Source organism: Coffea eugenioides, chromosome 11, assembly GCF_003713205.1.
Source record: "Coffea eugenioides isolate CCC68of chromosome 11, Ceug_1.0, whole genome shotgun sequence".
Taxonomy (NCBI): Eukaryota; Viridiplantae; Streptophyta; class Magnoliopsida; order Gentianales; family Rubiaceae; genus Coffea; species Coffea eugenioides.
Window position 1 is genome coordinate 36,423,346 of NC_040045.1, and position 17,036 is coordinate 36,440,381.

The 17,036-nt window shown below is 38.8% G+C and overlaps 1 protein-coding gene across 1 annotated transcript in view; it reads right to left on the bottom strand.

The window, feature by feature from the left end:
* Positions 1–13,136, bottom strand: part of LOC113752447 (ankyrin repeat-containing protein At5g02620-like) — a 43,598-nt gene extending 30,462 nt beyond the window's left edge. The window contains exon 1 of the mRNA XM_027296559.1: positions 12,548–13,136. Within this exon, the coding sequence (XP_027152360.1) occupies positions 12,548–13,136 (589 nt within the window). The remainder of the gene's footprint in view (positions 1–12,547) is intronic.
* Positions 13,137–17,036: the final 3,900 nt, after the last annotated feature.

Sequence of the window (17,036 nt, forward strand, 5' to 3'; positions counted from 1 at the left end):
ATTAAATCCTACAGTCGTACCTATGGTTGTTTTCGGGATAGAGAAATAATTAACGGTCGTACCTTAACTATCAAGAAATTAAGGAAAGGTTGGTTGTTTATCGCGTGCATGACAACTATAACTAATCTATTAATAAATGTTAAAATTATCTGTGAATCGGTGATCAGTGCATGAACCATTTCTGAAAGTGTAACCTTGGCTAGAGTTTCCCCGATTATTTCTCCCAATTAATTATTTTGCACATTTAATTTATTTAGTTAGAAATTCATTGGCATTTAATCCTAAAACCCCCCATACTTTGAACTCTAGAAGAAACGAATTATCTCTAGTCCCTGTGGACTCGACTCTACTTACCGCTATATATAAAATCTGTATTTCTCTTGAGTAGGTAATTATTATTGTACAGGCTCGACAACCTGCAATCTAAATTATGTAGCAGTTCAATTAGAAAAATATTTAGATACCAAGTCGAAAGGATTAAATTAAGACAGCCATTCTGACGCAAATTGCAAAAAGCACTGGTCCTCCCGCATTCCTGCTCTGCTCGAGGAAGGCAGTGAAAACGGAGAGACTATGAACACCACAAGTTTTCAAACATGTAGTTTGGAAATATGAATTAGGATCCCCGTGCTCTTTTTTTTTTTTTTCTTTCTTTCTTTTTAGGGATGTTACCTGTTAAATCTTGTGCACCTCACAACTTTAAAGCAACGAAGCAAAAATAAATCATGAGAACTTTGGCTCCAACTCACAATCAAATTGTTACGGCTTGTACTAAAACTACAAAAATAAAAATTGTTGGGCTATGATACTAATGATGATAGCTTTTGTCACTGGATCGTAAATTGTCAAACTTCCATCAATGTGATCACAACCTTATTTGGTAATAAAAAGGCAATAACCTATGTATGGATGGTATGGCTAATGTTCCTCATGTGTTATTCGTATCTTAATCATTGTTCATGATGGTATATAAGTTAACTAATAAATTCTCCTGTCTCCCTTCCGTTTTTTAAATTTTATACTTCTTCCTTGTTTCAAGGGGGGGAACTAACGAGGTCGTCTGCAATTAGTGATACTTCATGGCCACTGGGCACAAAGACAAATTTGAAGCTCCCATGAGGCCTTAGTCTTATAAAATTTCCATTCAGAGTTTTTATGGACTAAAAATCTTAATTGGGTCTGAGTCCTGATTGTGTCTGCCCGACAATGGCCCCATTGTCCTTCCTGATGTGAATGCCTCATCTTTTATTTTTTATTTTTTATTTTTGGGTACGAAATGCCTTATCTTTTGCAGCTGCATCAACATTTCCTGTTACCCAATTTGTAAGTTGAGAATTCCGACAATATCCTCATCTAAATCTACTGTAATCGTCGAGGTTCTTGGACACTGGATTTGGGAACTTACAAGTTCCAATTCAAATTGATTGTGTGAATCTAACCACATTGACGTTGAGTGTGAATTACTATTATTTGGATGTAATCGAGATTTTTGTACAAATTCTGTTGTCTAAATTACAAATTCAAATTTTACATCAAATTTATGCTAATTTACACTAGATGTGAGAATTTCACAACTAATTTGAATTGGATACCAACTCAACTCTGAGATCTCGTATCCTTGAATACTTCCCTTCGTTGTTGCATTGTAGTGCTCATCAACTAATTTATTGATTTTTTGAAAAACCAACTCCTCCAATACCCTTATGCTTTTTTTTTTGTTCCTTTCAATACAAATAAACCCCCCTCCCCGGGGTGCAAACGCAATTTTTTTTTTGGTAAGGTTCCGCTGCAAAAATGCAAAAGTTCATCCACTTCTATATTCTTCAATTTTTTTTGGTTAATCTGGATATAATCTAAATTATGTAGCAGTTCTTCTAGCCAATCTTTTAGACACCAAGTCGGAAGGATTAAATTTAGACTGCCATTCCGATGCAAATTGCAAAAAACACAGCAATGAACAACGGGGAAACTTGGAGCTCCTCCTTTTTTTCTTTCTTTTTGGGGACCTTACCTACTAAATTTCTGCGCCTCACAACCTTGACTTTTTATTATTTTTTGCAATCGAACACTACAATTCGAGCAAAATGACACGAGATTCTGTCCTGCCAGCCACACTAAAATGCAGCCTATTTATATATATATATATATATATATATATATATATATATATACAAAAAAGAAAGAAAGCGTCACATTGACCATTTTCAAGCCAAACCAAAAAGAATAACAAAAACCAACCCAATTTGTTCGATGAAAGTGGGAGAAAGCTGCAATTTCTGATAGTAAGAAAAGATTCAAGTCTTTTATTATTATTATTATTGAGTTACCATTTACTTATAAAACAACTAGTCCGCGGCTTCGGTCAAATCCTGACGCCAGAAATAGTCCAATGCTATTTGTGTTATATCTAGTTGTGTGAATGTGTGACGTCCAATGCTAATGGTGCGTATCCTGTCGTGAAAAACAGTTATGAATATTTGATGGAGAAGCCCAGCAGCGATGACACACAGCACGATCATGACGGCCAAATTTTGTAGCACTGCGTACAAGCCAGTGAGAAATGCTATCATCACGAGCGTCACAGCCTGACAAATGCGTTCCCCAATTGTCCGGACAGCAGCCAACTTAAACCCGTAATTTTTTGATCGCACGAGCTTCACATGTTCAAACACCGCATCTACGGAGAAAAACATTGCCAAGAAATCTGAAAAAACAAATGCAATAAAAGCTGCTTTCTTGCCTAGAACTGCCATGCCTTTGTGTGGACCGTCACTGTTGTATCCACCTGGAACTGTAAAACCAGCTGCAAAAGTGACTGTTATGATCAGTGTAGCCACAATCGAATAATTCTCAGCCAGCTTTTCCACTCTTTTTACTTCATCAGGACTAGCCGCTCGTAAGATCTTCTTTACGGTTGCAACATTTCGATACCCTCGAGTGCCACCTGCTTGCTCCAACTGATCCTTCATTAAAATCTGTCAAAACGATTTGAGAAACAAAATTGTAACAGCGAGGTCGCTGATTGCAATGGATCGCTAAAATATGAAGCGAGTCTTGGTGTACTCTTCCAACTCTACTTGCACATGTGATAGATAAGGATATTAGATAACATACAAAACTATTATAGATCCTTCGAATTAGAAGTGTCATATTTTTTATTTTTAGACAGACTAATTAATGTTCGCCTTGAACGAGGTTGGTTAGATAATACTGGTTATAAATCAAAGTAGAAAGCTTACATTTAAAGCAGATATAATGTGAGGAAATTAAAAAACAGTTCAAGAAGAAAACGGGAAACATGAGTTTAAGAAAAATAGTTTTGAAAAAAATATAAAACAAAAACAGGACCATCTTTTTCTTCTTCTTCTTTTTGCGTTTTTCATAAACGGTACCGTGTTCTTCTTGATTTATAAAGAGCCGCATGGCAATTGTGTTTACACTTTGGTGAGGTTATTGTATTTCTTACAAAATTGTTTGGTACACTTACATAAAATAGTGTACTTCTTTAAATATCTACTGTATTTACGAACAAAATTAACACTATTTAAAAATAAACTAAAATTAAGACTTGCAATAATATGATTAAGTGTACTTTAAAATATATGACAAGCACAACAATCGTACAACACTGCAACAAACACAATATTTTCCACATAAACGAAAAGAATTGTAGTAGCGTCACAGACACGATGGCCTGAGATTTTAAATACCATGAGTGTCTTAAAAAATAGGGGTGAAGATACCTAAAATTTAAGGATACGCAAACATAGTAACCATAGACTTGGGAGGATTAGTAGTTAAGAATGTTCTATAACTTACAATCTAACTTTCCTATTTTCTAAAAATAAAATTTTATAATAGTTTAAAATTTTCAAGTTCATATAAGAAAAATTGAAAAAACTTGTAATAATCACTATGATCACGCAAAGGGGAGGGGAAAAATTATACCTGTCTTTCTGAAAGTTGATCATCCCCTATTATCCTGTCTAGAGGCGTGGAGTCGGAATCGTCAAAAGAATTGACATCCACAAAAGGATGATTCACAAGGCAATTCCCATCTAAGTTTTTGGTAGCAACATACAGGTGGAGAGGAGTGTTGCCTTCATTATCCTTTTGGTTAATGAGCTTAGAAGCCCAAGAATTTTGCAAAACAAACTCCAAGACTTCTCCTTTTTCATGCTTTACAGCTAGGTGAAGCATATTCCGACTTTTACCCGTAATCTGAACCCAACAATCTGGGCAATGGGATAAAATCTGTTGCACCAAAGCTACATGTCCATGAATTACCGCAATATGTAGAGCAGTCTTGGAGCCATCATTCTTGGCAGCAACATAGGCAGTAGACCTATCAGCAGACAGTAATAGTCTTGCAATATCCTGATGATTAAATTTGGCAGCATAATGAAGTGCAGTCCACCCAAAATTATCGGCATTCTTTATAAGATTAGGTAGCTTTTCCAAAATCAGCTTCATGGATTCTGTAAGTAGCTAATATTTTAGCACAACATATGAAGATATTGTTATTCACTACATCATTAAGATCAATTACACTACAACAACTTACATATACTGTGTGAATTAAACAAGTGTTATGATTAATGGATAAATATGTACAAACAATACAGAATACATTATTTGACAGGTGCCGAACCTGTGCAATAATAAATACCTACTCTAGAAAAATACAGATTTTGTATATAGCGGTGAGTAGGGTCGAATCCACAGGGACTGGGGATAATTCGTTTCTTTTAGAGTCCAAAGTATGGGGGGTTTTGGAAAATGAGAGTAACTAAATTACTTGGAATAAATAAAATAAAATAACTACAACTCAAATAACTAATTATCACAATAAAAATAATAATGGACGAACTCTAGCCAAGAGACAACTTCGGAGATGGTTCACTTAATTCGATCACAGATGCAAGGATTATTCCAGTTACTATCTGATAAATTAGTTATAGTTGTCATACACGCGATAAACAACCAACTCTTCCTCAATTTGTCGATAGCCAAGGTACGACCGTTGACTATTTCTCTAATCAGGAAATAACCCTAGGTACGACCATAGAAGTTCAATTCCCTAATTGCATGAATAATTAGAAGAGCCTAATTCTAACCAATCAACACGCTACGAGGGTCTCTTTAAGTTAGCCTGTCTATCCCCCTGACACAAACCCAATCATGCCAGTTGCCACCAGTTTAGAATAATTAAACAATTACGGATTTAACTATCCTAATTGGCTTCAGGTTATTGAATTAATCTAGAATCCGGGCCCTGGATAATCGAATAATAAAACAACCATATGAACATAAAGCAAAAGATAGACAAATACCAGTGAATAATGGAAATAAATAAAAACTAATTCGATCTCACAAATTTAGTAGAACCAAATCCCCCGTTGTTCTTGACTAGAGTGGTGAAATTAGTTCATGTTTGATGAACTAAACCCACCAGAAATTGCGGCAATAGCTGCGACCTTCGTATCCATGAATTAGGCAAATTCAATTCGCTCAAATCAATAAGAAAAGTAAGCTACAGGAGTTGATTGATTGCTTGTACTCTTGGCTAACATTCGAAGGAAGACAAGGAACTACTAAAAGCTAAAAAGAAAGAAAAGTCAAAAGAAACTAAGCTAAAGGACAAAAGAAACTAAGAAGAGAGTCACTGCTCTTCCTCTGCGCAACTCCTATTCCAATTAGCCTATTGCTCCTGTGCGGCGTCCGCCGCACCAGAAGAAGAAGCTCCCTTTTTCCTGCGTAATTTTCCTATATAAAGGAATACTCCTTGCGGCGGCTCCTGTGCAGGAAAGTGAAGACTTCGGCCCAATTTGCCCAACAAGGGCTCACGTTTGTTGTTCCAAAAATGCCCCTAGAATAAGTTCTATCATCTGGACTCTTTTCCTGCCAAATTAGCACCTGTTATTATATTTTCGTTCTACTCCCTGAAATAAATGTAAATTACGAAAAGTGAGTAGAATCTAATAATTAATTCACATCAGGTCAAGTAATAGGGGAAATTAATAATAAAATAAGTGAATGAATTGCAACCTATCAATTCCCCCCACACCTAAACCATGCTTGTCCTCAAGCATAAGAATAGTAAACAGATACCAAAATGTGATAATGACCATTGCTCTATCTACCAAATTGCCAAGATATCAAGAAAAATAATAATCAAGCACCAATGATCAAGTCCAAGAAATATCACTTCGGTTAGCTTCTAAACCACAAACTCCTCTAATTTCAGGTTAACTAATATAAGAAAAAGGAATGACGCACAACATTTATCAGCAAGTGGTCCAACTATTAACCAAAATCTCAACATTAAATCCATAATTCGGCAAGCTGACTAACACAACCTTCACTTTTTTTTTTTTAGCACATTTTTCTACTTTTTTTTTTGTTTTGATTGATTTTTTTTCTCTTTTTTTTTCTTTGTTTTGTTTTGATTCTTTTTTTTTTTTTCAATAGTAACAAAAGACTTAGTCGCTAGCCATTTAAGCCTTTTGACGCGAACTCCAACATTGGCCAGATGAAAGAGCCCGGTTACTCAGCTTCTATCGCCACGTGACCACGTACTCATAGGAATTACTACCTTTTGACGCGAGAATCAACACTTTTAGGTGCAGATCCCCGGTTACTCAGTAGTAACTAATAGCGGAGTACAGTCAAGTTTATTCATAGCTAAAAATAAAAAAAAACTCAATATAACACAAGAACCAAAAGAAAACTTGCATCAGCTAGCCTCATGTTCAAACATGGAGAACTAAAGTTAATAACCGGACCAATTCACATGAAAATGCCAATAATCATTCCCTATGTCTAGGAAAGTTAACCAAAAATTATAAGAGCCACATAATCACTGATATTCACCAAAGGAATGCTCTTGGATTCAACCACATTAACTCGACACATTTTTATTATTAAAACTTGGCAAAAGTAGAAATAGGGGCAACAATCCAACATCAAATTTGGCAGTCATAGGAGAGCTAGACAGATAAATGACAAAATGTAAACGAAAACTAGACAAATAACAGACTAAAAATAAAAGAAAAATATCTGAAAACTAAGAACTAGAAAAAGAAACTAGCAAAGAAACTAGCATAGCTGTCCCCCCCACACCTAGATCCTACATTGTCCTCAATGGAGGGAATAAAACAATTAAAGTGAAGAGGACAAAGAAACTTCCCTCTCGAGTGGCTAAGGGTATTTGGCAGCTGCGGAGGGAAACCAATGTGGTGAAGTACATGCCCCAGTTCTGAGACATCATAACTCAATTCAACCAGCAAATGCACAACTCTGTCCACCCAAAATCTCAACAAAGTCTCCAAGTGGATAGTTAATTTTCAACTCAGAAGTGGCAATTCCAGCAATAGTAGTATAGAAAGTAGACAATAACCACACAATCACAAGTTTTTCCTTTTTAATCAGGCAGCCAACCAATTGGAAATAACAAATGCTAATCAAAATACCCCAACCAGTACCACTGGTGCAAAACGTAGTCCAAAATCAATGAAATAGATATAACAGAGCAGAGTAAATGCTACCTATGGCCCCCAATGGATCAGCTAACAGTAGAAGCTATACAATGCCACACTCGCAACAGATACTCCAACAAAGGCAGCAAATGAACTCATTTGCAACGACTACGGAAGGCAAGTGAAATCAAGAGACTAAACACACCCAGTAAACCAAAATTAGTTAACCAACTTCAAGAAGCGATACAGGGGTCACAATGCCCTTCCGATTCAACAAACAACCCAGAAATTTGCGCTACTACAGTCCTAACAATTCAAGCAATAAGCCCCAATATTTATCCAGTAACCAGTGAATAATTCCGAATCTCCAAAGAAAGTCAACATAGGGCTAAAAGTATAATGGACAAAGCAATCAGCGGGACCCCAGATTTATAATAGAATATCTCGTGAAGCAGCATTGGAAACAATGGACAGACCACTCCCAACAATTGAAGTAAATTCGTCCAATTTCAACAGGCAACACAAATGCCACAAATTCCACCCAATTCAACTACAGGAATCATCCAATCACCTCAAAATTGCAACAAGTGGCTCCAGATGGCCAATTAAATGCACAACTTCACCCACCCCAAAAGAATTAGCAATTCCAAGCTAGAATAATCTAACCAGTACCACTGGTGGAAATCACCCAAATATACACCCCAAAAGAATTAGCAATTCCAAGCTAGAATAATCTAACCAGTACCACTGGTGGAAATCACCCAAATATGCATAAGCTACTACCAAATATCACCGACTAACACTGAGAAATTGGGGGGCAAGTGTCGAATACCTCCACTGGGACTACCCCAGGTGGCAGACAGAGAAGCGGCGTTGAAGTTGGTGGTGGATGGCTGCGTCCGTGCGCAGAGCATGGCTGCTGGATAGAGGCTGCTGCACGTCCCTGTGGGCTCGTCGCCACTTGCGGAGGGAGTCGCGTGGGGCTTTAGCAGCGGCGGCGCAGAGGCTGGGCCGCGGCTTAGTGGCGCGCCGGGGTCGCGGGCTGCGCGCGATCTGGTGGAGAGCAGCGGAGAGCGGCGGCGGGGCGCGCGATTGAGTTGAGGAAGGGGGTGGCGCGCGGTGGAGTTTGAGATGGCGGTGGGCACGAGCGGCGGACAGAGCGAACAGAGGAGAAGAAAGAAAGAAAAGAGAAAGAAAGAAAAAGAAAGGAAAGAAAGAAAAGAAAAGAAGGAAAAAAAACTTTTTTTTTTGTTTGTTTTTGTTTTTGTTTTTTCTTGATAATTGAGAAATTTTTTTTTTTTTTTTTGATAATTGAGAAACCTAGCTACGGTTGAAAAAATTTCTCTTTTTTTTTTTTTTTTTTTAATCCTTACCTTTCCCGCGAACGTGACGCGGGCACGTCATGAGGGCAAGAGAGCTCCCAGAAGTTCAGAAATTCCTGATCGTGAGCTTCCTGCACGTCACCACGCGGGCACGTCATGAGGGCAAGAGAGCTCCCAGAAGTTCAGAAATTCCTGATCGTGAGCTTCCTGCGCGTCACCACGCGGGCACGTCATGACTGAAGTTCACCTACAAATCAGCAAAAACGAAAATTAACACCCAGAATCAGTCAAATTCAAGGAAAACAGATTTAAACTATGACACGAAACCAACAAACAACTAAAAGAAACAATTGGGTTGCCTCCCAATGAGCGCCTTTCTTTAATGTCTTTGGCTAGACATTATTATGTTTTTTTTTTCATGGAGGATAAAATCTTGTGGCTCGTCTCATTGCTTCATCCTCTACATAGTCCTGATAACCCTCATAGATGGAGTAATCTTTGAGCACACGAGCTACGGTTTTCCATGGATTAGTTGATGGTGCCAAATAATCAAGCAGTGATCTCAATTTTTCCTCCACCCCTCCATCAAGAGCACTCAACGGTTCAGGATATTTGACCATAGCTACTCTTAACTTATTTCTGCCATGAGACTCAAAAACTTCCGGTATAACAAAATCAATCTCCTTAACAGAAATCATGGAATAAGAGTTAAGAAAATGCGGGTTAGGGAGTGGAGGTGGTGTCACCACATTTGATGATTCTTCACTGGATTCTTTCACTTCAATGGGTTGCGGTTGGGGTTCCATTTCTTCATTTTCGGCTTCTTTTTCAACTGCAACTGTAGATTTCTCATTTTGACATTCTTGCATCTCCTCATCCTTGTCCTTAGGGATCACAGGCTCAGGCCCTTGAATCTCTTTCCCACTCCTTAGGGTCATTGCGCTCACGTTCTTCGGATTCAACTCCGGTAGAGATGGCAGCTTCCCTTGGTTCTGGGACTCCAAACGGTTCATTCTGGTGGCCAATTGACCTATCTGATTCCTTATGTCCTGCATTTCGGAGTCCGTCTTTTGCTGATTTTGCATAATAGCTGCCTCCGTCCTTTGCTGATTTTGCGCCATGGTTGTCATCATTTGGTTCAGCATCTCCTCCGTAGATGAACCAGATTGAGGGGGCGGAGGTGGTCGGGGTTGGTATTGCTGCTGGTACCCGGGCAAGGACGATGGTTGTTGAGACTCTTGCTGTTGAAAATCCATTGGCCCGGTCGCATAATCAAAACTGGAATTATCCCACCATCCTTGATCATACCCGTTTGAATAAGGGTCATACTGCATTTGATATTGGGGTGGAAAATCTCCGAAAGTATCAATTGGAGCACTTAGATTGTCTTGAAATGCGGGGCATGTGTCAGTTGAATAACCTGAGTCAAAATAAGTTCCACAATTTGCAACAGCCCATTGATCATTAGGAAAAACATGAGTCTCATAACCCCATTCAGGAACAAAGTCCGGTCTATCATCAAAATATGGAATGCTAGCAGCCATAAACTATATAAAAAAAAATGAAAACAAGATGAACTTAAAAAGAAACAAATAACTAGCGCCAGTCCCCGGCAACGGCGCCAAAAATTGACAGGTGCCGAACCTGTGCAATAATAAATACCTACTCTAGAAAAATACAGATTTTGTATATAGCGGTGAGTAGGGTCGAATCCACAGGGACTGGGGATAATTCGTTTCTTTTAGAGTCCAAAGTATGGGGGGTTTTGGAAAATGAGAGTAACTAAATTACTTGGAATAAATAAAATAAAATAACTACAACTCAAATAACTAATTATCACAATAAAAATAATAATGGACGAACTCTAGCCAAGAGACAACTTCGGAGATGGTTCACTTAATTCGATCACAGATGCAAGGATTATTCCAGTTACTATCTGATAAATTAGTTATAGTTGTCATACACGCGATAAACAACCAACTCTTCCTCAATTTGTCGATAGCCAAGGTACGACCGTTGACTATTTCTCTAATCAGGAAATAACCCTAGGTACGACCATAGAAGTTCAATTCCCTAATTGCATGAATAATTAGAAGAGCCTAATTCTAACCAATCAACACGCTACGAGGGTCTCTTTAAGTTAGCCTGTCTATCCCCCTGACACAAACCCAATCATGCCAGTTGCCACCAGTTTAGAATAATTAAACAATTACGGATTTAACTATCCTAATTGGCTTCAGGTTATTGAATTAATCTAGAATCCGGGCCCTGGATAATCGAATAATAAAACAACCATATGAACATAAAGCAAAAGATAGACAAATACCAGTGAATAATGGAAATAAATAAAAACTAATTCGATCTCACAAATTTAGTAGAACCAAATCCCCCGTTGTTCTTGACTAGAGTGGTGAAATTAGTTCATGTTTGATGAACTAAACCCACCAGAAATTGCGGCAATAGCTGCGACCTTCGTATCCATGAATTAGGCAAATTCAATTCGCTCAAATCAATAAGAAAAGTAAGCTACAGGAGTTGATTGATTGCTTGTACTCTTGGCTAACATTCGAAGGAAGACAAGGAACTACTAAAAGCTAAAAAGAAAGAAAAGTCAAAAGAAACTAAGCTAAAGGACAAAAGAAACTAAGAAGAGAGTCACTGCTCTTCCTCTGCGCAACTCCTATTCCAATTAGCCTATTGCTCCTGTGCGGCGTCCGCCGCACCAGAAGAAGAAGCTCCCTTTTTCCTGCGTAATTTTCCTATATAAAGGAATACTCCTTGCGGCGGCTCCTGTGCAGGAAAGTGAAGACTTCGGCCCAATTTGCCCAACAAGGGCTCACGTTTGTTGTTCCAAAAATGCCCCTAGAATAAGTTCTATCATCTGGACTCTTTTCCTGCCAAATTAGCACCTGTTATTATATTTTCGTTCTACTCCCTGAAATAAATGTAAATTACGAAAAGTGAGTAGAATCTAATAATTAATTCACATCAGGTCAAGTAATAGGGGAAATTAATAATAAAATAAGTGAATGAATTGCAACCTATCATTATTGAAGGGCAAATTATATATAACCTCCCTGTGATTTCATCTATTGCCACATGACTCCCTAACGTTTCAAAATGTCCACTTCACCCCCTATGGTTTTATGTAAAGTGAAAACTTGACGAAAAATAGCCTACATAATATCATTAGTTGAAATATCAGTACTACCTTACTTAAATGCTAAATTAAACGAGAGTTTAACCACCTTGCATAAAAGTATAGGGAGATTATGCAGATAAATGGAAAAATCACATGAGATAAAGTTGATATTTATACAAATCATAAGGGGGTTACATGGGTATTAAAATTTTATTAGACACGATTTGAAAATGCATTTGGTATAAACGTCATAACTAATTATGCATTCCATTCATTTTTCATTTTACATAAAATCACAAGGAGGTTATGCGACTATTTTAAAACCTTAGGAGATCATCTGTATTATATAAAATTATAGAGGGGTAATAAGTAATTTACCCATTATTAAATGGTATTTTATCAGATTAATTTTCCATAAATCCCTTTTAATGCATTAATCGCTTGTGCCATTAGAGTCAAAATTTCGTACAAGGTAAAAAATTAATTCCCCTGTATCAAAATATGAAAATAAGAAAAAAAGAAGGAACAGGAGCTCAGGTTTGTCCCTTTTTTTTTTTGGTTGTGTAGATAATGTTAATATAAAAATTTCTTATTTATGAAGTCACCTGGCAAATTCAAAATTGAGGCAGCATGCAAGGCAGTTTTGTCTCCGGGGCCAAGATAAGATGGTGTCTTGCAAGACTCCAAAATTAAAACCATAATATTATGGCGTCCCTTCTCAACTGCCAGATACAGAGGTGTCTCCACAGCATGATTGTGGGGATAACGAAACTCAGGATCTTCTTGAACTAACAATTTGGCGATGTCATAGAAGTTGTTCCAAACTGCCTCGTATAAAGCTGTATTTCCAGCCACACTAGCCATCCTCAGCATCCTCTTGCGCCTGTCAAAACATGGAGGGAACCCGTGTCCTGCTTCCGATTTTGCATAGTCAATTAGTGCTCGAACGATGCCCAAATGCCCATTTCTTGCTGCCAAATGAAGTGCAGTCTCGCCCCGTTTGTTCAATTTCATAAGCAAACGGCCATGCTTAGCAAGGATAAGTTGGACTACATTTGCAGAGTCACAAGACTCGGCTAATACGTGAAGGACTGTGTCTTTTACTGGAGTATGTTGAGAGTAGAAGTAGTCTGAAAATCTTTTCATTACAACCCAATTACCTGATTGTGCAGCTGCATATAATTCGGGGTCCATTTTCTTGCAGCCGCTGCGCACTAAAGTCTTAACTGCTCAGGTGCAATGAAAAATGCCAACCTGATGATTAATGCTGTGAAAATGGATATTCTGCAATTTATATATCCCACTGACTAGCTAGCTGAGGATGAGGCCGTAATCGAAACACCAATCAGGAGTTCAAAGACTCGGCCGAGTTGTCACTGGAACGGGATTTTTCGATCTGATATCGGGACAAGATGATTTCGAGATAATAAATCGCAAAGAACTCGGTTGAGACGTCTCCGAGACGAATAGAAAAGGTCAAGTTGCCCCGACTCGTCCCGAGTCATCCCGAGTTAACTCGAATTTTCATTATTTTTGTTAATTTTTAACTTTTTTATCATATTTTTTTAATAATTTTTAGAATATTAAATATTTCAAAAATTTGCGTCTCGCCGAAGTCGCGACTGATATGCCGAGACCGATGTGGAATGGTCCGAACTGTGACTGCAACCGCAACCATGACTTTGAACCATGATTAGGACTGAACTGAGATGATGTCAGCTCAGATGTAGAGAAAAGTATCAAATTTATGCAGATTGATGCTGCAATGATCTGTAGAGAACCGTATCACAGTTGGAATAATGCTTTGAAAATGTGTATTCGGCTAATTGTGTGTCACATGACTAGCTCAGTGCAGTGCAGGGGACCTTAATGGCCCCCTTGTCCTTCCTGAATACAACTGCCGTCAATGCATCATCTCATACACCTGTCATACACCTGTATCAACAGATGCTTGTGGTGAATTTATGATTATGAGTGGAGGTTTCGGTGAATGTCCATATCTTTTGTAATAGTCTTGGACAACTTCCTTTGACGTTCCAGTGCTCATCAACCGAGTTAATGATTTTCTTGCTCCTCCAATAGCTTCATACGTTGCCTGTTCCTCGCCATACAAACAAAATCTGCTGCAACCACATAATATAAAAGAAATTACTCTTTTCCTGTTTTGTTAATTTGGGTATATTTCATCTGAATTAGGTTGCAATTCCTCCGGCCAATCCTTTAGATACCAACTCTGAAAAGGTTAACATTTGAATCGCAACTGCAGTTATGATGGAGAAACAAGATGAAATGATGCTCATTTGTGGAGCAAGACTTCTCAATCCATGCGAAAGTTGAATGTCAGAACTGGTAGCTCCACAAATTTTCAAATAGTTGGGGGCTGGACCCAAGTCGTCTCCTATTTATGAAATAGGATGTAGAATCTTTTCAAAATTCTACAAAATGGTACAGCTGTTTCTACCAATGGAGCGGTAAGCAGTACGGATGAAGCAAACGGACGACACGAAGACGCTTAAGAGTAAATGTAAATTCGACCAAATGTGAAGACCAGAGTGAAAGGATGTAAAGATGATTGAGAGAGAGAAAAACGTGCAAATGTGAAGGTGAATGTGTTACTGTAGTTGAATCAATTAACGAATACAATTGAAATGTACAATTAATTACACCAACCATGGATAGATGAAGGTTTTCCTCTCTCTAGTAGGGGCTCTCTCTCTCTTAGAAAGGGAGCTTTTTCTTTCCGTAGTGGGAGACCAGAAAGTGACAAAAAAGCTTTTAAGGTCAACAAGATCCAAATTGCTGGCGGTCTCCACGATCTCAGACAACCTTAAACCAAGTCTTTTGTCCGGATCTACCACGAAGGAAGCATTTAAAGCGACAATTAAGAGATATTTACTGTGGTGTGATGAAACATAAAGGCTTTCTCATGGCTGGTACCTGATCTTACCTTGCTTTGTTTTTATGCATTAGTGATAGGGGCTTTTCTACATTTTCTACTTGCTTACCAGATCTGCATTTACATAGATAAAAAGCATATTGTCTGTTTTTTTCCGTGTAGCTTTCTTGGTGTTTTCTTTTTCTGCTGTGCTAGTGTGTGGTGTACCAGTTATACCTCTTTTCAAGTCCCATGGCTGAGGAGTTGGCAGAAATACTGCAAAGCTTTGAGCTTTCGAGTAAGGAACTTCAGGTTACTGATGTGGGCAGGGAGGAGTTGGCCATAGGCATTAAGGAGTGTCAATGCAGCCTCATAGGAAAGATTATGGGCGAAAAGATTGCAAATTACACAGGAGTTAAGAACTTTGTTAGCACAGCTTGGAGCTACCCAAGAGACCTGAAAGTAGCAGAATTAGGGCCTAACCTTTTTCAGTTCATACTCCCAGGAGAGAATGACAGGGACCGAGTCATGAATGGAGGCCCTTGGATACTGGATAACCAGGTATTAGTGATGAATAGATGGTATGAAGGTATAGAGGATGACGAAACAGCTTTTAATCTGGCACCAATTTGGGTACAAGTTTGGAATTTACCAGTACATTGGATGTCTAAAGAAGCTGGGAGAAGGATTGGTGCTGTGTTCCATCAAGTGAGAGATGTCATAATCCCACAAACGGGTGGGAAGGAGGGAAGACATCTCAAACTATCAGTACTAATGGACATTGCACAACCTCTGCTGAGAGGGACAACTGTTAAGGTAGCAGGGAGTACAAAATGGGCAAGCTTTAAGTATGAGAGGTGTCCAGACTTTTGCTATAAATGTGGTAGAATAGGCCACAGTGAAAAAACATGTGATAAACCTATGCTTGTTGGAGGAGGGAAAAGAGACAATCAGTATGGTACATGGATGCGGGCTGGGCATGGAAATAGAAAAATGTCACCTCAGAAAAACCAAACAAGTGTTAACTATAATCCCCAAAGACAGCATTGGAGCTTTAAAAACGGAGACTGGGTGGAGAAAGAGAACCAGGAAGCTCCAGTGATAAGGAAAGACAATAATGGAGTGGGTGGAGGGGAAACAGGAATACCCACAGGAAGAAACAGAGATGGGATTGTGGAACAGAGACATGCTCAGCCTTCTCCTACAGGTAGGGAGATTATTACAACGCAACCTGGATTAGGCCAAGCTACATGCAGTGGAAGGCGAAGTGACACCGAGGAGGAGGACGTTACACCTTGTGAGGGAGTCAGTAGCATTACTAATCTAGAAGTTGGGATTGATGAGACTGTAGAGGCAATGATCACAGATGAAAGAAGGCAAGAGGCTAAACAATTGGACGGTGAACATCAGAACAGGGACCATATCCATAATGATGAAGGACTAATAGAAACTGAAATAATGCTGGTGGATACTGATAGAGATAAAAGGAAGAAAGTGACAGGGCTGAAACAAATCAGAAGAATCCTGAATCCCTTGAGGCCACCACGGAACAGAAGATTATCTATAAGGGATAGTAACAATAAACATGATGATCAGAAAAATCAAGGAAAAAGGAAAATCAACGAGATGGATGTGGAGATGGAATTTGCTGGGGGAGGAACTGGGGGCTGTAAGAAAAGTAAGAATGATATTGGAGCTGGTATTCGAAGGGAAGAAGCTGAGGGGGAGGGGTCCAACCCAAATTGGACCCCAGAGAGACAATGAAGGTGTTGGTGTGGAATTGTCAAGGAGTGGGGAGCCCCTTGACAATTCCCCAACTGAGGGAGGTGAATAACCTCTCCTCTCCAAACATGATTTTTTTGTGTGAGACCAAAAACAAGAAAAAATATTTGGAAAAAGTAAAAAATATGTTAAGATTCGATGAGTGTGCAGTAGCTGAAGCCATGAACAAAGCAGGTGGAATGGCTCTTTTATGGAAAGAGGAGGTGACAGTAAAAGAGGTTCTGATGTCTGCCTTTACCATTGAGGCACATGTGGAGGACCATGAAGCTAACATTGACTGGTGGTTCATTGGTCTTTATGCGAGCTGTGATAATCAGGTGAGAGGTCAGCAATGGAAAGTGATTCAGAACAGAAAACGACTATGGGGAGAAAGGTGGATAATAGCTGGTGACTTTAATGATATTGTCTCAAATGATGAAAAATGGGGTGGAAATTGG